The sequence below is a fragment of the Petaurus breviceps genome, unplaced genomic scaffold (genome assembly GCF_028583685.1).
Source record: "Petaurus breviceps papuanus isolate PSGF00001 unplaced genomic scaffold, PetGlider_PUasm1.0 189, whole genome shotgun sequence".
In the NCBI taxonomy this organism is placed as follows: domain Eukaryota; kingdom Metazoa; phylum Chordata; class Mammalia; order Diprotodontia; family Petauridae; genus Petaurus; species Petaurus breviceps.
This window is the reverse complement of record NW_027185809.1, coordinates 225,666-248,091: the sequence shown is the minus strand read 5'-3', so window position 1 is coordinate 248,091 and position 22,426 is coordinate 225,666. Positions and strand designations below refer to the sequence as shown.

The window sequence follows — 22,426 nt, the reverse complement described above, 5'->3', positions numbered from 1 at the left end:
TCAGTGGCAGGTATGTTATCTAAGGATTTAGTCTTTTTTTTTTGGCTCTGAATGTTCATCTATGGTCCCAGTGGAATTAGTCATTTGTCTTAGATACCAACTTTTTCAGGTGTAGTCTCCTTTCCAGATGTTAGTCTCCTTTCGCCCAAGTATAACTACCCATCCATGGAGTTGTTGCCATATTGAGAACCATTAGGTTGGTGGCTGGAGTGCAAGGGAAAAGAAAACATTTCACTAGCAAAATTTTGCTTAGGGACCTAAACTTTAAACTTATGCCATATTCCTCATTTTTCTAATTTTGAACCAGATGTTTAAATTCTCCTTTTGAATAGATTCTTAATCAATCTGTGGAATACAAAGACACTTATGAAAAAGTCCTTACCTACAAGGAGCTTACATCCTTTTGGGACATAGAATATGTACATATATGTGCTCATGTACATGTATGTAAAATGGAGGGGTTGGCCAATGAGTGCTCAGGCATTAAAGCATGCTTGGACTTGTCTTTTATTGTGCAACATAGAGAATATTTTCAGCATTTACTACCTATTTCTAATCTGGAGGCTGGGGGAACCTAACCCTGGTCATCAATGACTGAGGAGCTAATGCTGGTTTATAATGAGGAGTCTTCTCATTGGCTAAGGAGCTAGGAAGACTGATGACTCAGAAGACAGAACCAGAACTGAGTTCAGTATACAAAGCTCCCTTGCCCTTAGGGTTTTCTCCTTCCTAAGAGTGAGAAGGCAAATGTAACACTCCCCTTCTAGGGATACTTCCAACTCCCATTTGGACTGGTAGGCCAGAGCCCCAGAGGGCAGCTATCTCTTCTCTTAGGATTGTAGTGGGTAGACTTCTAATTGGGTACCCCAATTGCTAGGCACCCTCTTATTTGATACCACAAAAAGAGCTGTTGCAAACATTTTTATACATATGGGTCCTTTTCTTCTTTCTTTTCTATCAAAGGGAATACACAATTTCATAATTATTTGGGTGTAGTTCCAAATTACTTTCCAGAATGGCCAGACCAGTTCAAGTTCTACCCACAGTACATAATTGTACCTGTTTTCCCATAACGCCTTAGCATTTGCCCATTTCTGATTTTGTTACTTTTGTTAATCCCCATCTGGTATGTTCTTTATTACCAGCCAGCCAGATTTAATTAGGCTTTAGCAAAAGGTATATACTGAGATGTTAAGAATGGTTGATATAGAAGATGGCAGAATAGAAACACGACCTTCACGCAGCTCCAGCTTCCACCCTCCCCAATCCATGTAAAAAAGGGACTCTAAACAAACTTTGGAGCTTCAGAACCCACAAAATGACACAGAGAAGCTAACCGCCCACTGAGGACAGCCTAGCAGGCTGGCAGGAATCCAGCACAGAGCTCTGGGAGCCTAGCCCAGCCCCACGCCGCCAAGGCTTTAGCCCCACGTTGGGCCTGACCAGCCTCCAGCCAGAGGGACTCCAGATCAGCAGCAGCTGTGGCCATTTCCAGATTTATCAACACATAGGCACAAAGGACAAAGTGAGAGGTCAGTATAGTCTGGACTTTGGGACCAGTAAGTGGGAGTGCATGGCTTCTCACCCCCGGGGCGAAAAGCCACTGAGACTCTGGCACAGCCATCCAGTGCCTCGTGGCAGCTTCAGCCCTTGGCCTGCAGAGTGTAGGGAGACCAAGTACCAGTCTGAGGGGTAATTGCTCTTGTTTTAACCTACTTGGATCTGGATTGCAGTCTAGGGTGGAGGTTCTGGGGTGTGTGTCCAGCTTGCCAGAGAGTGTAGAGACCTCAGACACGGCACCCATCTAATACCTCTGGCAGCTGAGAAAACCCCAGCGTTTGGGACGAAAGCTCCCGTCTAGTGGCAGAGTCCTACTGTGGCAAAAAGCCCAAAAGTCAAGTAATTGACTGGTAAAATGAGCAGGCAAAGGAAACAAAGCAGACAGAAAATTCCAACAATACACTCCTATTTGGTGGACAAGAAGGAGCAAAGCATGGAACAGGAGGAAATCAGTGAAGTCAGAACTCCTGCACCAAAAACTTCAAAGGAAAATACAAGCTGGTTACAGACCATAGAGGACCTTAAGAAAGATTTTGAAAACCAAATAAGAGAAGTGGAGGAAAAATTGGGAAGAGAAATGAGAACAATGCAAGAAAATTATGAAATGAGAGTCAACAGCCTGAGGAAAATAATACCTTAAAAAACAGACTGACTCAAATGGCAAAGGAGGCTCAAAAAGGCAATGAGGAGAAGAATGCCTTAAAAAGCTGAATTTGCCAGATGGAAAAAAGAATCTCAAAAACTCAATAAGGAGAATCATTGCTTCAGAATTAGACTGGAGCAAATGGAAGCTAATGACTTTACGAGAAATCAAGATGCTGTTAAACAGATCCAAACAAATGAAAGAATAGAAGGCAATGTGAAATATCTCATGGGAAAAAACCACTGACCTGGAAAATAGATCCAAGAGAGATCATTTAAAAATTATTGGACTACCTGAAAGCCATGACCAAAGTAAGAACCTAGAAATCATCCTCCAGGAAGTTCTCAAAGAAAACTGCCCTGATGTTTTAGTACCAGAGGGCAAAATAGAGGTTGAAAGAATCCACTGATCACCTCCTGAAAAATATCCCAAAAAGAAAACTAGGAATATTATAGCCAGGTTCCGGAATTCCCAGATTAAGGAGAGAATATTACAAGCAGCCAGGAAGAAACAATTTGAATATTGTGGAAACACAATCAAGATAACCCAGGATCTGTCATCTTTTACACTGAGGGATTGAAGGGCTTGGAATATGATATTCTGGAGGTCAAAGGATCTGGGATTAAAACCAAGAGTCACCTACCCAGCAAAACTGAGTATCATGTTTCAGGGGAAAATATGGTAATTCAGTGGAATAGAGTACTTTCAAGCATTCTTGCTGAAAAAACCAGAGTTGAATAGAAAACTTGACATTCAGATACAAGAAGCAAGAGAAGCATGAGAAGGTAAACAGGGAAAAGAAATCATAAGGAACTTATCAAAATTGAACTATTAACATTACTACATGGAAAAACAATAATTGTAACTTATGAAACTTTTCTCAGTAGTTGAAGATATTAGAAATATATATATTTGTCTATATATGAGGGTATATGGGCATATGAATACATATGTGAATGTGTGTATATATGTTTACAGGTATACATAGATAGAGGGCACAAGACCAATCTAATAGGAAGGAATGATACTTAAAAGGTGAAATTAAGAGGTGAGAGAGGAATATAATGAGAGGAGATGGGAAGAGACATATTGGGGTAAACTATCTCATACAGAAGAGGCAAGGGAAAACGGTTACAATGGAGGGGAAGAATAGGAAGGCAAAAGGGAATGGGTCAACCTTATTCCCATTGAATTTGGCTTGAGGAGTAAGTGAAATACACACTAAATAGGGTATCTCACCCTCCAGGAGAATAGGGGGGGAAGGGGATGAGAGGGGGGGATGATAGAAGGGAGGGCAGGCTGGGGGGGAAAGTTGGAAGCACCCACTTTTGAAAAGGGATGGGATCAAAGTAGAGAATAGAACAAGTGGGAGGTGGGATAGGAGAGAGGGAAATATAGTCAATCTTTTACAACATATCTACTATGTTATTGCTTTGCATTAGCCACACATGTACAACCTATACTGAACTGCTTACCTTCCCAGTAAGGGTGGGTGACAAGAAAGGAAGGGAATGAATATGGAATTGAAAGTTTTAAAATTAAATATTCAAATATATATATGTATATATATGTGTGTATGTGTGTATATATATATGTTTTATATACATAATATATATATACTATTATTAATACCATCTTACATGTAATTGGGAAATAAGATATACGGGCACTGAGGCATAGAGATCCACTGGAAAAGTCGAAAGGGATATGGGAGAAAATATGGGAGAGAGCAGATTGGAGGAGGGGATATCCTGTGGGACTGCTATTTTGGGGCAGTGGGTAGGGGAAAAACGGGGAGAAAATTTGTAACTCAAAATCTGGCAGAAACGAATGATGTAAATCAGAAGTTAATAAAGCATTAAAAAAAAAGAAATGATGAGCAGTCTGACTTCAGAAAAGCCTCGAAGACTTAGACAAACTGATGCTGAGTGAAGAGAACAGAATAAGAACAGGTACACAGTTAACAGCAACACTGTGTAATGATCAACTATGATCTCAGCAATACAATGATTCAAGATAATTCTGAAAGACTCATGATGGGAAATGCTATCCACAACCAGAGAAAGAACTACAGAGTCTGAATGAAGATCAAAGCATACTATTTTACTTTTTTGTTTGTTTTTTGGTGCTTTTTCACTTTTGTTGTGTTTCTTCTTCACAACATGACTAATCTATAAATGTGTTTAATGTGACTGCACATGTATAACTTATATCAGATATGTCAGATATGCAGTCTTAGGGAGGGGTCAGGGAAGAGAGAAAAATTTGGAACTCAAAATCATGTGGAAAAATAAAATTTTATTTACAAAAAAAAAAAAAAGAATGGTTGATATAAAAACATCATCGTAAAAGTCTGCAATGGATTTCCCCCCAAGTACAGAAGGAAGGGGAAAATGGGTTCCAACTTAAGGAACATCTGTGGCAAAGGGGCAATTCACAGTTCCTGATTTCTGGAAGTCCTTTTTCCTTTGGGGATCCCAGTGAAATTCCCCTTAGAAGGATGCAGATTCCTGCTAGCTTTGATGGTTTGATGCTATTATAGAGTTCTGAAGATGTCCTTCTCTCTCCACCCTGAAAAGGTCACACTCTCTGAAGCAGATGTTTTTGTTGATCTAGTTTGCCTTCTTTTAGCTCCTGGCTAGATGCATTGATACTTGTCTAGTCTTCTCAATGACATAGCTGTTAGAGGAAGGAGGAGGAAATTGCATGATGCTTCCTCTGGACTCACTTCCCCATTTCCTCCCATGCCACTACATGCTGGTTATATGTCCAAGGGATTGACTCCTTAAATGTTCTCAAAGCTCAACTCTTCAAGCAATTGCTAGAATCTCCTTCTCTGAAATACATAGGTCCAAAGATGTGTAATTCTTTTACTCATTTCTAAAGTTTTTATCATAAAAGTGTGTGGGGTACGGAGACCCTGACCCAAAATGACTACTCGGAGACCTCTCAAAGTGAAGGCAGAAAATTTTATTAGAATCTCACGAGAAGCAGGCGGTCCAGTCTCTGGGACAGCACCAAGAGAGAGGAGGCCACCCCACAGAAGCAGAAGCCAGGTTAAATAGACAAGGATTACCCACCCCTCACAACATATCCCCCTATGCAAAGCATTTGACTTTGATTGGCTCTTGTGGTTACTTTTCCCTTATATGGCAGGTGAGTTGATAGTGGGTGAACCAAGGATGAAGTAATTTCTATGAGGTAATTCCTACAGGGGAAAGGGTGAGTGAGTGAGGGTGAGGTCATTTTCTATGAGGTAATTCTGAGGCCTAAGACTTCAACTACTCTAGTAAATAGTCTCTGAGAAACCACATTGTATTCCTTTCCACAAAAGTACTTCATTCCTTCCAAAGTTGTTTAATTAAATCAGAGGTGTAGAACCTGTGGCCTCAAGAACACATGTGGCCCTTTAGGTCCTCAAGTGTGGCCCTTTGACTGAATTCAAACTTAATATCCCCTTAATAAAAGGAATTGTTCTATAAAACTTGGACTCAGTCAAGAGGCTGCACCCAAGGACCTAGAAGGCCACATGTGGCCTAAAGGCTGCAGGTTCCTCACTCCCTAATTAAATTGTTTCAGGCAGTTTACAAAGGAACAAATCTAGGCTATAAGTAACTTAGTAACAAAAATTAAAGCTACCTTAAGATTCTACTTTGTACACATCAGATTAATAAAAGAGACAAAATCAGAAATAGACAAATGCTTAGGGGTTATGGGAAAACAGGTACAATTACAAACTGTGGATAGAGCTTGAACTGGTCTAGCCATTCTGGAAAGTAATTTGGAACTACACCCAAATAATTATGAAATAGTGCATATTCTTTGATAGAAAAGAAAGAGGAAAAGGACCCATATGTATAAAAATGTTTGCAACAGCTCTTTTTGTAGTGTGCCTAGCATTTGGGGCATTTTAATTTAAATATTTGTTATTTATTAAATTTATTAAATATTTAATATTTAAATTAAATATTAAAAATAATTAAATTCAATTTAGACCCCTGCTTAATAAATTATGTTATATGACTGTAATGGAATACTACTGATGGAAGAGATGGCTTCAGGATAAACTGGGAATGCATGGATGAAATGATACAGGGTAAAATACCAGGAGAATAATTTGTGCAATAACATTGCAGAGACAAATAACTTTTAAAAACTTAAGAACTGTGATCAATGTAAGGACCATCCATGATTCCAAAATGCCAATGATAAAGTATGTTTATAAACTCCTGATAAAGGGATGGACTCAAGATGCAAAATGAGACATATAGTTTTGGATGTGGCCATTGTAGGAATTAATTTTTCTTGATTATGCATATATTTTGCACATTTACAAAGGTTTTATTTTCTTTCTCCTACTTTCAATGGGATGGGGGATATAGGATGGAGATAACATAAATACTTATTAACTAAAAAATATCTTAACTAGGTTGTTCACATGTAGTTTAAACATTTGATCAATAGAAGCATCTAAGAATTGGAAATACCCAAGAATACAAGTCATTCCCAATTGATAAATGGTCAAAGGATATAAACAGGCAATTTGCAGAGGAAGAAATTAAAGCTCTCTATAGTCATATGAAAAAATGTTCTAAATCGCTATTGATTAAATAGATGCAAATCAAAACAACTCTGAGGTAACATATCACACCTATCAAATTGGCTAACATGGCAAACCAGGAAAATGATGAATGTTGGAGATGTGGGAAAGTCGGAAACGCTGATTCATTGTTGGTGGAACTGTGAGCTGATCCAACCATTCTGGAGAGCAACTTGGAACTATACCCAAAACACTATAAAAATATGCCTACCCTTTAAGCCAGTAATACCATTTCTAGGACTGTATCCCAAAGAGATCACAAAAAATGGATAAAGGACCCTCATGTACATACATATTTATAGCAGCTCTTTTTGTGGTGGTTGAGAACTGGAAATCAAGGGATGCCCATCAATTGGAGAATGGCTGAACAAGTTGTGGTATATAAATGTAATAGAATACTATTGTGTTATAAGAACTGATAAACAGGCGGACTTCAGAAAAACCTGGAAAGACTTCTATGAGCTGATGCTGAGTGAGGGGAGCAGAACCAGGAGAACACTGTACACAGTAACAGCCACAGTGTGCAAGAACTGATTTAGCCCTTCTCAGCAATGCAAAGACCTAAAACAACTCCAAAGGACAAACAATGGAAAATGCCAGCCACATCCAGAGAGAGAACTATGGAGTCATAATGCAGAGTGAAGCAGACAATTCTCTGTTTTTTTTTTTTCTTTTTCATGTTTTTTCCCCCACTCGTTATAATTCTTCTATGCAACATAACTAATGTGTAATAGGAATGTATGTGTAGAATCCATATCAGATTGCAAGCTGTCTTGGGGAGGGAGGGAGAAAAATGTAAAACTTATGGAAAGTGAATGTTGAAAACTAAAAATAAATAATTTAATTAAAAAAAAGAATTGTAAATACCTATTTTCACCTTTGATTTTATTGATTCTATAGCAATAAAATAAGCATGGTCATCTGATAAAATGTATCATGGCACAAAATATTTTGTTAGTTACAGCAACTGGGGCTAGAGCTTGAGATAACCTCATTTCCACAACAGCCACTTAAACCAGGAAGACAAGGGAAGGAGCAATGGCTGCCCGATCCCCAACTTGACCACCATTGTCTACTTCTTTCATATTTATCCTTTCCTGGTGTTAGATGAGGAAGTATTATGAGAGTAGAATGCCCAGGTAACCAGTGAGAACGGAAGAGCCATCAGATTCATCGCTCCTACCTAAAACTGGTAGAAATAGCAGCCAAATCCAGTGAGAACCTAGTACCACAACTGAGTGACCAGACCAAGTAACCTATCACCTACGGCAACTTTGCCCTGCAAGGAGCTAGACTAACTGGGAAAAGGGAGTGACTCATTCATGTCCAACATCTCACACTGAAGTCAACTGGGTAAGGATTATACTGAGGGAGAAAAGAACTCCCAGAAGCAAAATACACATGGTACCCCCTTGGCTTCCCTAGATTTATGTCACTACCTTTGTTAAGGTAGCTTGCACTCATTCTCCCCAGTGATTCTGTGTGTGTATGTGTGTGTTTAAGGGTTGGAGCGATAATTTTCTAACTATCCTTCTGGTCATACCTTCTCCCTAAAAACCCTTTTTCCATAAAAGCTAATTTGTGTCAACTGATTGATACTGGGAAAAATACCAGATGGTGACTTGGGAAGCATTAGAAGTCACAACCCCTTACAGCCATACCTAGAATACTAAGTATTTTCCCCTTTAGGAGACTTAACTTGCTAGCCTAGTGCCAAGAAAACCCTAAAAGGGTCATGAAGAGTAGGAAGGACTGAACAACAACAGACGGGGAGGGGTAGAAGCCTAAAGAAAGGCACAAAACTGGAGACTGTGGAGCTAGAGGCAAATGGGAACAGGAAGCTGGGGCCTCTGGGGGGACATGAGAGTGGGCGTGTCCTTGGGGAAACATTATAGATAGGTGCAAGCATGCTGAGAGAGAAGCAAAGGGTGTGTGTGTGTGTGTGTGTGTGTGTGTGTGTGTGTGTGTGTGTGTGTATTTATTTAACATTTGATTTTAAAACTTAGAATTCCAGATTCATTCCCTTCCTTCCTTGTCACCCACCCTTACTGGGAAGGTAAGCAGATCAGTATAGGTTGTACATGTGTAGCTAATGCAAAACATTTCCATAGTAGATATATTGTAAAAGACTGACTCTATTTCCTTCCCTCCTGTCCCACCTCCCACTTGTTCTATTCTCTACTTTGATCCCATCCCTTTTCAAAACTGAATACTTCCAACTTCCCTCCCCCCCAGCCTGCCCTCCCTTCCATCATCCCCCCTCTCATCCCCTTACCCCCTACTCTCCTGCAGAGTGAGATACCGTATTTAGTGTGTATGTCCTTCCCTCCCTAAGCCAAATTCAATGAGAATAAGGTTGATCCATTCCCTTTTGACTTCCTGTTCTTCCCCTCCCCTCTTCTATATGAGGTAGTTTACCCCAATCTATCTCTCCCTATCTCCTCTCATTATATTCCTCTCTCACCTCTTAATTTCACCTTTTAAATATCATCCCTTCCTGTTAAATTGGTCCTGTGCCCTCTATCTATGTACGCATATATACACACACATTCATATATGTATTCATACACCCATATATATAGACATATATATGTATGCATATATACATATATATACACACACACACACACACATTTCTATTCCCTTCAATTATTCATACTGAGAAAAGTTCCATAAGTTAAAATTATCGTTTTTCTGCGTAGGAATGTAAATAGTTCAAATTTGATGAGTTCCTTTAGATTTCTTTTCCCTGTTTACCTTCTCATGCTTCTCTTGCTTCTTGTATCTGAATGTCAAATTTTCTATCCAACTCTGGTTTTTTCATCAAAAATGCTTGCAAGTCCTCTATTCCACTGAATGACCACATTTTTCCCTGAAACATGAAATTTTGCTGGTTTTAATCACAACTCCTTTGACTTCTGGAGCTTCATATTCCAAGCCCTCAGTGTAGAAGCTGCCAGATCCTGTGTTATACTGATTGTTTCGACAATGTTCAAAGTGTTTCTTCCTGGCTGCTTGTAATATTTTCTCCTTGATATGGGAATTCCGGAAGAGAGGAACAAACTTTGAGGAAGAGAAAGAGCTAACCCTGCACTAGTGACTGGTGAAGGATAAAACAAGATACTGTGATGGCAGGAAAAGAATTTCAGAATTGATGGAATAAGCCATGCTACAGAAAACAGGACTAGTGACAGATATTCTCTCCTCTCTCATTCCATGGTCCACCCATTCCCCCCCCTCAATCTTTTTGTTCCTCAGTTTCCATTTCCCAATAGTTTGTTTTGTTGTTGTTTTAAATGGGGTTCTCTAAGATAAATGTAACTATTGCTGATCTATGTATTTCATTACTCATATGAAACAGGAAGTACTTGAGGATAAGTATTCAAAGTTAGCTAGAAAGTTTCTTGTAACTGCTGGAGGAAACATTTCTTGGCATGGGGGTGCATTGTGAATAAAGAATTTTTAATTCACATTCTTGTACTTTCCCAGACCAGAGCTCAGATCACTTCTGGGCAAATTTGTCAACAATTTTATTGGGAAGAGTTGGGGTGGTGGAACAAGAGTTGTGAAGTAAGGTGGCACTGGAGCGGGAGGCAACACCCAGGTCATTATATTTTCCCACCGTATCTCCTCTACAAGGGGTTAGAGCCAAATTAGAGAGAAAAACCACATCCAGAGGGTAGGACAGAAGGAGTGACTAGAAGATAGCAACCCAACCTGCACAAAGGTAAGGACCAGAAAGCAGGAATTCCTAGCCTTCTCCTCCTTAGTTTATCCTAGCAGTCAACCTACTATAGGGCTAGTCAGTAATAATGATGTATTGTTACCCTGGACATATTATGATAATATTGCTGATATACAAATAGTTCAGGAGGCATAACTTTTGAATGAATAGTTTTGCCTTCTCCCATCTGTGCCCTTGGTCATGACATTTCCCATGCCTGGAATCGGTTCTCCCAACAGCCCTGTCAGTAGTCCACTGACATACTACCTCCTTAGGACTAAGTCATCTCCAGTCACCCTGATCTATATCTGGCCACTGATGGCTCTGGAGAAGAGAGTGAAGCTGGTGACCTGGCACAGGCCTCCCTCACCTAAATCCAAGTCACTTGCCAGTCATGGTACCATCTTCCTGATGTCATGGTCCTCTTGGAGGATGAAGGATAAACCACAACCACCTCCTTGGTATGCTTTCCATGACAGTCTCCTTGGTGAAAGTATTTTCTTCTTCCTAACATTTGTGTAGCAAAGCCATCCCTCTCCTATGAGCTTATACTATCTCCTGTGCTACAGCCATGTTCGTGACTTTCCCTTAGCACGGAAAACTTGGTTTATGTTTTTTGTTTATAACTTTATATAACTAGAACAATTGTTCTACACATAGTAAATGCTTAACCAGTTTTTGAAGTCAATAGTAATGATGACTTTAGGCTGATCAATTTATGCTTCCTTTTCCAGCTCTTCATGCTCCTATAAAAACTCATTTGCAAAAATCATTTGCTAAAGCTTAAGATACAACATGAAGCAAAGAATGAAGTCAAGCAGGGTTGAATGTAAGTATGTTGTACTAAAAGAGCTTCAGAAATAGTTATAAAGCACATAAAAAGTATAGAGATAGGCAAAGAACCATAGAATCTCAATATTGGAAGAGAGCTCAAAGGCCATTGTATCTAGCCTATATCTACTATTCATCACGGTCACCTATAACATCCCTGATAAGTAGCCATGTAGGCTTCACTTAAAACCACCTATTGAAGGGGAATCCACTACTTCTCAAGGCAGCCTATTACTTTCTTGGACAGTTATAATGTTTAGGAAGCTTTTCCTTATATCAAATGTAAGTATACCTCACTGTGACTTCTACCCATTTCCTCTTCCTAGTTCTGTTTTCTAAAGTTAAGCTGAATAAATCAAATTCTTCTTACACACAAGTTCTTTAAATACTTAAAGGAGATTGTCATTTCCCTCTGGATCTTCCCTTCTCCAGGCTAAACATCTCAAGTTCTTTCAATCATTCCTTATATAGCATAATCTTTAAAAAAAAAAAAAACAACATTGCTTTCAGTGAGTACATTGATTTCTAATTAGGTGGTTTTCTTTAAAAAATCAGATACCTTATATTTTATCTTGTTAATCTTTTGATTTTTGTTGTAATTTTTCCTTATCTCAGTCATTTATTTCAATCTGGCCTGCTCTAGTTTTTAAGGGAAACCATTTCTGGAGTAAAATATCCATTTTCTTCTCTCTTTATTCACCTACCAATTCTTAGAACTTTGATATCATTTTAAAACGAATACTTCATTCCTTTTCACAATCAATATAATTCTTGTAGAAAATCCATTTTTTCTTTTAATTCTCTTTGTAGTTACAGTTTCTCTCCAGATTGGCAACAATTTTTAATGCTGGTTGAGTTCTTTTCTGGTTTACTCATCTCTCCAGCTTCAGTTCTTCAGTTGGGGTTTTTTGCTAGGGACAGGCTCTGACCTGGCTGCACTTTCCAATGGCATTGGTTAATTTTGCTTTGTTTTGCCCCGAGTCTCCCTCCTGGATTTCTGCATTGACTTCTGGGAAGCAGTTAAGCCCCTGTGGACCTCTGAGGTTTGGAGTACTGTCATCTCTCAGGACAAAGTTCTAAAAATCTTGAGCCCTTCATTGCCTCTAAGATGCTCCCCACTGCATGTGTCCGACATCTCCAGGCTTTCTTGGAAAAGCCCTTAGGCTCTTATTGCCTCTGAATAGAGAGCCTTGAAGGCTCCCTGTTTCTCTGGCCCTCTTTGGTTGTGCTGAGAGGCTATAGGCTTGTTTACCCAAGCTACCTCGAGTTTGGTAGGCAGCCTTCTTTCCTACTGCTTGTGCTAGCCAACTTACTGTGCAGTTCTTGGGTTGAAGTAACTTATTATAGTTTCTTACTGGATTTCTTAACCATTAATTAGTCTAATGTGAATTTCAGTCTTTTTCCAGATTAGGAGTTGGTATATTGGGCAGCCTGTCTCCATTCACGCAACCATCTTGGCTGAATTCTGTATGACATAGACTTGAGAACCCTCAACATCCCAGACCCTTTCCAACTTATTAATGTCCTCATAAAATGTGGTACACAGAATAGATGACAGTACTTCCCCCTCTGCCCGCAAAAGGTCTGCCTAGGACAGTGTAGAGTGGGACTATTATTTACCACATTTAGTATACTATGCCTCACAGTGATTCTCTCCACGAATTTCACTCAGCAATAGTTTTATCTGGTTGCTATATCATTGCTGGTTGACTAGATACCTGTAGAAGATATAGAAACTCTGAAACTTGTGAGAAATATGCCCCTTTTATCCTCCCCACTCCTCTTCACCATTTTAGTTTCCCAAGAAGCAATCTGAAGTTGCCAAGTACACATAGCGTCTTTAATCAGACTGTGGCTAAGTGTTTTTTCAATACTCTTAGTTACTGAAGTGGGACATAGAAGCAGGGGGTTTTGTTTTTGTTTTTTGTTGGTTTTTGTTTGCCTTTTAGAGGGCAATTGGAGTTAAGTAACTTGCCCAAGGTTACACAACTAGTTTTTTTGTGTGGGTGTTGTGTCTAAGGCCTGAACAGAACTAGCATCCTTCTGACTCCCAGGCCGACGCTTTACTCACTGTGCCACTTAGCTGCCCCAAAGCAGTGGTTTTTAACTGGGGTCCAGGTATCCTCACTGGGCAATGTTCCCAAATGTTCCCTTGTGGTCCTGACCCTGAAGTCTAGGTGTGCGATTCTTGAGATAAGGTCAGGGATACAAATGGTAAAACATTTGAGGACAGTATTAAATTGGAGATGGGGAAAAGTAGGACTTTATTAAAATGCTGACAGAATCCTAACATGACCAGACTCTTAGGGATAACATCTGGCCTCCCTGTATTGAAAATTTAGATTTTTTTTTCATTCTGAACATTCATTTATGATTTACTAACTGGTAGACTAAGCTGTTTTTGGATAGAAATCAATCAAGTTCTACCAGAAAGATCAAAAAGACATTTTCCTATTAAGACTAGAATCAACTTAAAACTATGAGCTTTGGTATTTGTATTTACGCTGCCATTGTCATCTACTGAAAAATCTTCAATAAACAATGACTATGGATCATGAAGAATGAGGTTTTGGCAGAACCCAAAAAAGCTATAATTTTAAAGTTAAAATGTGAACTGGTAGGTTGAAGAGTTTCAAAATTTTATATTTCTAGAAATTAACTCCTCCAAAAGACCCTCTAAAATTTGGGAATTATGAGAGTTAACTAGATATCATAGAGCATCTCCCCTCCCATCTCCCAATCTGAAAGGTTAAGTAGCTTAGACTAGCTAATCTTTGAAGTCTATTCTTGCTCTTCAATTCTGTGATTATATTCATTTCTATTTCCAGGAATGATACTAAATTGAGTAATTTTAAGAAAGTCAGTACTCCATCACACATTCACAAATATTTAGTTTTAACAACTAGAAAATGTGAACTTTAAGAATCACTCATCTCATTAAATATATCAAGAAAGACTTATAAACAACAATCCATCTCCAAAAAAAAAAAAGTTTCTCCAAAACTTTTTATTGACTTAATTCCTTTTTTTCAAAAACAAACAAGACCTTAGCACCACACCTAGAAATAACTGGCCATGTAACCTTGAGCAAGTTACTTAACCCCGATTGCTTTAAAAACAAACAAACAAACAAACAAACAAGATGATTGGTGATACAGTCCTAGGCAGAAAGACAAAACACATGAGATTCCCTTAGCATTTGTTAAGTGTGAGAGATAGTAAAGAGTTCCATTTCCATAGAATTGCTAGACATTACTGAAGATAAAGGGAGTTAGACAGCAGGTGGACCTGACCAATCAGAAGGCAGACAAAGGCCTTGAGAGACCTTCAGACCAGGATAAGGACTATGGGAGAGGGAGAGGGGTGGTCATGCTTAAGAGTAATATGTAATGAGCATATGGGGAAAATTGAAACCCTGAAGGGAATGGACCAATCCATCTTCTGAAAGGAGGTTTCTGTGCTAACAGAATAAAGCTCTTCTCATTTTTGTATTCAGGACTCCACCTTCTTAAAGAAGGGTGGAATCCACTTCTGGCCAGGGGTGTTCAATTCTTCTGAACTTCTCCTCAAACTTCTTTTGATACCCAACTTTTGGTATCAATTATGTTTGTGTTTCTAACATTAAGGATACTGAAAATTCTTACCTTTGGGTTGTATTCTGCATTTTTAGCCTGCAAAGCTATTTTCTTCAAATCTAATTTACAAGCCAGGTTTACAGTAGACACAATATTCCTAGAAAAATAAAACATAGTAACTGTCAAGGTAAAAATAGCAATAAAGCAAAAAGGTACAAGATTATTTTTAAATAGTTTTATAAGCTAACTTCAAGATTAGTCTTTGTGACAAGTCATAAACATTTAGTTATTTCTTTCATAAAAGTACTTAGTACTTAAGTTGGTGTAGTAGATAGAATACTGGGTCTGGAGTCATGAAGACCAGTTCAGTGAATGACCTAGACTTACTAGTTGCATGATCCTGGGCAAGTCACTTAACCACTTCTGCCTCAGTTTCCTCAACTGTTAAAAGGGGATCATAAAAGCATGTATCTCACAGAAGTATTGTGAGGATCAAACGAAATAATATTTCTGAAGTTCCTGACACACAAATAGGTACTTAATAAATGCTTTCCTCCCCTTTGTGTTCTTTTTTTAAAAGAATTATTCGAGGTGTGAAATATTGAACTTACACACAGAGTCCCTGAATAGCATACTCTTTTTTAAGAAAGCACTAAAAACCCCACTTTGATCTCTGTTGAATTCTTTGCTTTTCATGGCTTTTCTCTCCAAGAAGAGGCACTTCTAAATGCAATGACCAGCTCATTACATTGAAGGTACATTCTACTATTGTTCTACAAGTAATGATGACTAGGGAGATATCAGAAAAACCTATAAAGGTTTGGTCAAGTGAAGTGAGCAAAAGCAAGAGAACATTGTACCCAGTAACAGCAACACTGTATGATGATCAAATTGATTAGACTTAGCTCTTCTCAGCAATGCAATCATCTAAGACAATTCCAAGTGACTCATAATGGAAAATGTTGATCGCATTGAGAGGAAGAACTGTGGAGTCTGAATGAAGATCGAAGCAGACTATTTTCACCTTTTTTGTTTTGTTTTTTCCTTTCTTGTGGTTTTTCCCTTTTGGTCTGAGTCTTCTTTCACAACATGACTAATGTGGAGACACATTTAACATAACTGTATATGTATAGCCTATATCAGATTGCTTGCTGTCTTGGGAAGAGAAGGGAAAGAAGCAGAAAAATTTGGAGCTCAAAATCTTACAAAGATGCATATTGAGAACTATGTTTACATGTAATTGGAAAAAAATGAAATACTATTAAGTAACAAAAGAAGGTACATTCTTTTTTCAAGTAATTTTCCTTCAAGAATTTAATTCATGAATTTGCTAAATGTTCTTTTAATTTAGGATAATAGGACCAAAGCTGGAAGGAACCTAAGAACTCATCCAGTTCAAACTATTTTATAGATGAGGGAGTGGGGCAGAGAGGGGTTAAGTAACCTACACAAAGTCATACAAGGAATAAATAGCACAGACCAAATTTTCAAATCCAGAACTCTTTTTACTGTGCCATGTAATATATATCACATCAATTCTTGGCTTGGTGAATAGACACATGAATTTGGGAGCTGGAAGATCCAAGTTTGAATGCCACTTCAGTCACTTAACTATGTTCATGGGGCAAGTCTCTTTGCCTCTCTCAGCCTCATCAATTACAATGGGATAATAGCTGCTGCCTCGCACTGTTGTTGTGAGTTATCACATTGACATACCAACTACAAAGTGCTTCGCAAACATTAATATCCCATATATAGAAATATAAATGCATATTTATAATATGTAATATATAACATTTAATATATGTATATATAAATCTAGCTATTGTTAATTCTCTACCTTGTGACTAACAATTTTTGACCCATTTTACAAATGGGAAATACAACCAAATAGTATTATTGCCTAAAATCATAGATCATTACTAGAAGAACCATTGAACCTAGGTTTGCTATTCCTACTGTTTAACCTAAAAACAGGAATTAGTGCCCCGTACAAGAGAATGTACAATATATACATAGGGGTAGTAGACACATTAAAAGACTTACTCTATTTGAGGAACTATTCCAGAGCTTTCTGAAACAGGGGTCACTGGCTTTAGAGGAGTCATGGGTGTCATAGGAGAGAAGCCAGAGCTAGAGCTTTTTGGAGAAGGCAGAGTTGAATTTTTATCTGTTTGTGGGTTCAAACCAGCATTTGACAAACTGAAGTTGTCTGTGCAAATGCTGCCACTGTTCTTCTCACTTAGTGACTGTAACTTTAATGGATCTTCTTGTATTTCATGGTTCCCTTCTACTCTTTTCCTTTCAGTGAGAGTCTGTTCTGTGTCTTCTTGATTAAGTTCATCTGGCAGGAAGCTAAGGTCCACAGATGAAAAATCAGGAGAAGGTTCTTCAGAAGGTTCAAGATGGGAAGCAAAAATCTCTTGATTAGATGAGATATGCAAATATGAATTATATGGCACAACAGGGCTGAATAGATGAGAGCTGGTAGAGGGAAGCACATTCTATTTTTTTTTCATTGTAGAGGGAGAAAAAAACAACAACAAAATCCAGTGTTATTTCATGACATAATATCTTTAATGAAGAACAGAGATCTAGTACACTTATTTATTTAATTAGGGAATCCTAAATCGGGGTATGTAAACTTGTTTCTTAAACATTTTTATATCCTTTTAAAATCTAATCAATTTCCTTTGCAATATTTTATGTATCTAAAAATATTGTTCTAAGATAGGGTCTGTTGGTTTCATCAAACTGCCAAAGAGGTCCATGAAAGAGAAAAGGTTGAGAACCTCTTAATTGTAGGTTTTCAATACACTTCAAATATTGAAATTCTAAATTTAGAAGGGACCTTAGGTATTAGTCTAATGCGCCATTTAAAGTTAAGAAAACTGAGCAAGATGAAAAAAAAAAAAAACTACTTCCAAATAGTTCCCAAGATTACCAAACCAAATATTTCTCTTGCATTGGCAAAATCAACTGCCATTTCCAAAACAAGTGTTAGTGTGTATATAAGAATTTAACAACCATGGCTGATCTGTGCATAATAAAGGAAAACATTGTATTATATTCCTCAAAGTTAAATTATTGAAAAAAAAATAATCATGTACCAAAGAGTTTTAAGATTACATTTCTCTAACAGAGGTTTGTAACCTCTTTTTATGTGTTATGGATCTCCCGGGCAGTTTGCTGCAGCCTTTGGATGCCTTTCCCGAGTACTGTTTAAAATGAATTTTAAAAATACATAGGGTTGGGAGGAAACCAATTATACTGAAAGAGTTATCCATTTTTTTTAAGAAGGTACAAAGACCCTTGATTAAGAATCACCACTATTTAGAATGTAGAGTAGCCAGTTAGAATTTACTCCTCAGTGCTTACATAAACACAAATAATAAGCCAAAGCCAGTGCAGATGTAAACAAAATAAATCCGTTAGTCAGATAACAGGACAAAAAACATTGCCCCATTCAGAGTATATCGGAGAACACGGTAACAGGACAGAAGTCCATAGATTAAAAAAAAAAATCCCTCTTCTGTTAAACTGGTCTTTCTTTGTTCTGGCAGAGGGAAGATAGAGCTAAGGCATCTCCAACCAGGAAGTGTAAAAAGTCTTTCCCCCCACCCCCAAATTGCCTCTCGAGTATTGAAGCTTCTTAGACAATGACTATGTTCTAGCAGCTGGCCTTTCTGGAGCGTGACTGGAGCAAACTGCGGGAAGAACGCTCAGTTCTTCCACGGAAAATCCTCTCGTGAGGTTAGTCTCTCTCCTTTTACACTTTCACAGACGGTCTAACTTTTGACCCTGCTGGACAGCGAACAAGGCTAATCTGGGCATCCCCCCTTCTCCCAGCTCCAGCGCCTGAGCGCTGGACCAGCTTCGGAGCGGGAGCGCCAAGCGTCAGCGCAGCCAGCCCTGGACCGGTGCTGATCAGCAGAGCAGGGAATCGGGTCGTTCTTCAGAGCGGGCCCGGGCCACGGCAGCAGGGTGCCGCTGACTCACCTGATTCATGCACTGGTCTAAGTAAATCTCTAGGTACTGCTTCTCTTCCATTAGGATAAGTCGCCAGAGGCCTGGGTCTTTTAGTGAGTTTAGGAATCGGGGGGTGGGAGTGAGGGGCTCGCCAAGCGAAGCTGCAATAGAGTATTATCTCAGGCTCGGCTCCCGGACACACGTCCCAGGGCTCCGAGGAGCTCGCCTAGGCTAACCGCGGCCCAGTGGCCACCGTTGGGGCAAATGAAATAATCAAGGCTTTACCCATCAGTAATCAAGGTTGATGAAATGGGGCTGTTTGCAGGGTCGTGTCACGGGAAAAAAAACGTGCTGTTATCACTTCACTGGGGTCTGTAGAGCACTGCCCACGCTCCCTCCGCCCCCTTTCTTTTACCCTCTCCCCTTCTCCCCATCCGCTCCGCTCCCGCAGTTACGCTGAAAATGTGAGGTCTTAAATTAATTTAAAAGGGTTGCCTGAGGATCAGAGGCGTCATTAATAACGACTTGATTGTGGTTCCATAGACAAGTGCACACAAAATTAAAACGGCAGCAACTCCCTTTCTTATTACACCTCTTCTTATTGATCACCATGTTCCCCCTAAATGGCAGTTGCCAGGTGCTGATTCTAGTCTAAAGGCTCCCTTCCTGATGCGAGCAGCCCAAAGAAGTGTGGCAAGGGGGGGAGCGGTGAAGACGGTTAAGATCTCTTTGAGTGCAAGGAGTTCCCCCATCAATAAAATAGTTTAAAAAATGATATATAATGTGTGCATGTATATATGTATATGTGTATGTACACATATATACAGGTATATGTATGTATCTATGCTATGCTTCAGTAATCGCTTCTTACGCAAGAACTTTTCCAAAGTATACAAATTTCTACTTCCAACCAAGCAAATAAAGTCTTATGAATCCTGTTATCTTCTTGAAATAGATGCATACATCTATGTCTGTATACAGTTATATATTGCCATCATGTAGATGTATATGCATATGAATATTCAGAAAATACAAACCATCCTTCAGTTTTCCCTTGAAATCAACATTCTCTTTCTCAAAGGATTGGCTTCATAAAAGGAGATACTGGGGCTGAGAAAGCAGGATAATTTGATTCCTGCAGGAGAACCACAAAGGAGATCCTATTAAGAAAATCTTGAAAGGCAGCTACAGATCAAGGGAGCTAACATAGGTTTATGTGCCTGGAAAGAGAGACACTAGTTAAGATAGATTTCTTTGGGGCAGCTAGGTCGGCAATGGATAGAGCACTGGCCCTGGAATCGGACTTCAGTTCAAATGCAGCCTCAGAGAATTGACATTTACCAGTTGTGTGACCCTGGGCAAGTCCCAACCCCCCATTGCCTTGCCTAAAAGAAAAAAAGATTTCTTTGAGTTGGAGAACTAGGGAAGTATGTTCAGGTCAGGGACTTCTAGCAGGGGTCTAGCTTCAAGAGTAAAACAAAGAAACAAATATAAAAGGTCTTCCTTTTATAACAATCAGAAAAATTAGAGCAAGCAATTTCATTGCAATATGAGTTGCAATGAAATAAAGCAGAGAATGGTGTTAAAAATATGTTTTAAAAATTTAAAGGAGATGGCTTTATGATTAATTCCTCAGAAATTCTTATTTCTTATCTCCTTAGAGATAAGAGAAATTCTTATTTCCTTAGAGAACAATTAAATTAGACCTTATCTTTCTTACCTCCTTAGAGAACCATTAAATTAGACCTTTAGCCAGACCCAGAGGTTACCTAGTCCAACACTCATTTCTGTTTTATCTTGTTTATTTTTTTGAGCCTGGATCTTCCAGACTCACCCAGGCTTGAGAGAGCAGTGGCCACTGAGGAAGTCAACTCTGCTACCACCTCTCAGAGCTTTGACTTAATCCTTTTCTAACCTGGATCTTCTAGGGCAGCCTGCTGCCTCCTGGCTCCCTGGAACCTCACAATATTGGTCCCATACTTCATTACAGGTTTCCAATGGGTTTAGCTCGCTGCAGCTCATAAACCTTATGCTTGAGCAATCCACCAACCTCAGCCTTCCTCACCCGGGGTTATAAACTTGTGTCACCACCATTAGATATCATTTTACAGATAATCTTGAGACCCATCCCTCAGTAACTTACTGAAAGAACTTACAGAAGTAGCAAGTGAGTGTCAGAACCCCGACCTAGGTGTTGTGACTCTAAGTTCCTTGTTCTTTCTTCTGAATTTGTAAAAAAAAAAAAATAGACTAATGAAAAAATAAACAGAAAAACACATTTGGTTATAATTGCCTTTTCCTCCTAGACCCAGCAGGTCAATTAAAGAAACTTAAGTAAATGGCATTGAAAGTCTAGGGGTATATATTTTTGTGTGTCTTTCCTTCATCATTGTCTATTTTTTTAAAAAAAAGTTTATTTATTTTTAGTTTTCAACATTCACTTGTATAAGTTTTACATTTTCTTCCCTTCCCTCCTTTTTCCTCCCCCAGATAGCTTTAGATTCGATACAGGCTCTACACATATATAGAAGTATATTTTTAAGGGTGGCTGCAGAATTTAATTGACTGTGATTATATCATTCTGTATTTAACTATGAAAGGAAATTTCTTCATTCAACAAACATTTAATATTTGCCTTATCTAAAGGAATAATTTTTGGAAAAAAATGAATTGAGTATAAATTCAGACTTAACCAATAGCCATTCTTAGAAGAATTTTTTCTTTTCTACCCCTAAGTCATCCTAAAATTCCTGGTCTGGAAACTTGAAGATGCTACAATTCCATTGTCCCAAATGCCCCATAAGGGTTCCATAGTTTTCTTTTATATCAACTTAGGTCCTTATACTCACCTAACGTTTTCCCCTTTCATTTCCTAAATAACAGTTCGTTCTCTGACAGTATTATGCTTTATTGGGGGGGGGGATTCTTTTAAAAAAGTTTTATTGATGTATTTGATTTTTACATCACCATAGTTGCCCCCAGCATCCTCTCCTTCTCCCTCTCTGAAAGTCATTCCTTATAACAAACAGGATTTTCTAAAGATAAAAAAAGAAAACAGAGAAAAAAAATCCGCATAGCTGATGAATGTACAACTTTCTGACCTCCCACCTAGGCAGAGGTGTGGGGTAAGGGTTTCTTCTCATAACTCTTCTTCTGAGCTGTACTTGTTCTTTATAATTTTGCAACATTCATTTTTGAGTTTGTGTGTGGGGGCTGTTCTTCCCATTCACACTGTTGCAATCACTGTGTGGGTGTGTGTGTTTTGGCCTTTACTTTACTCTGTATCAGCTCTTATACACATTTCCATGCTTTTCTGTAATTGTCACATTCATCATTTCTTAGAGCACAGTGATATTTTACTACATTCATGGACCACAATGTTAGAAATTCCCCAATTGAGGAGCATCTACTTTATTTCCATTTTTTTTTTCTATCTGAAAAAGTGCTGCCACAACTGTTTTGGCATATGTGAGGACTTTCTTCTTTTCAATGGCCTCCTTACAGTATAGGACTGATAATGGAGT

General features: G+C 38.7%; 1 protein-coding gene across 1 annotated transcript in view; it reads right to left on the bottom strand.

The window, feature by feature from the left end:
- The window catches only part of TBPL2 (TATA-box binding protein like 2), a 47,141-nt gene extending 28,158 nt beyond the window's left edge, over positions 1 to 18,983 (bottom strand). Inside the window, exons 1-3 of the mRNA XM_069091759.1 lie at positions 18,933 to 18,983; positions 16,980 to 17,437; positions 15,003 to 15,090 (exon numbers count right to left, since the gene is read on the bottom strand). Of these exons, the coding sequence (XP_068947860.1) occupies positions 15,003 to 15,090; positions 16,980 to 17,437; positions 18,933 to 18,983 (597 nt within the window). The remainder of the gene's footprint in view (positions 1 to 15,002; positions 15,091 to 16,979; positions 17,438 to 18,932) is intronic.
- Between the last annotated feature and the right edge of the window lie 3,443 nt (positions 18,984 to 22,426).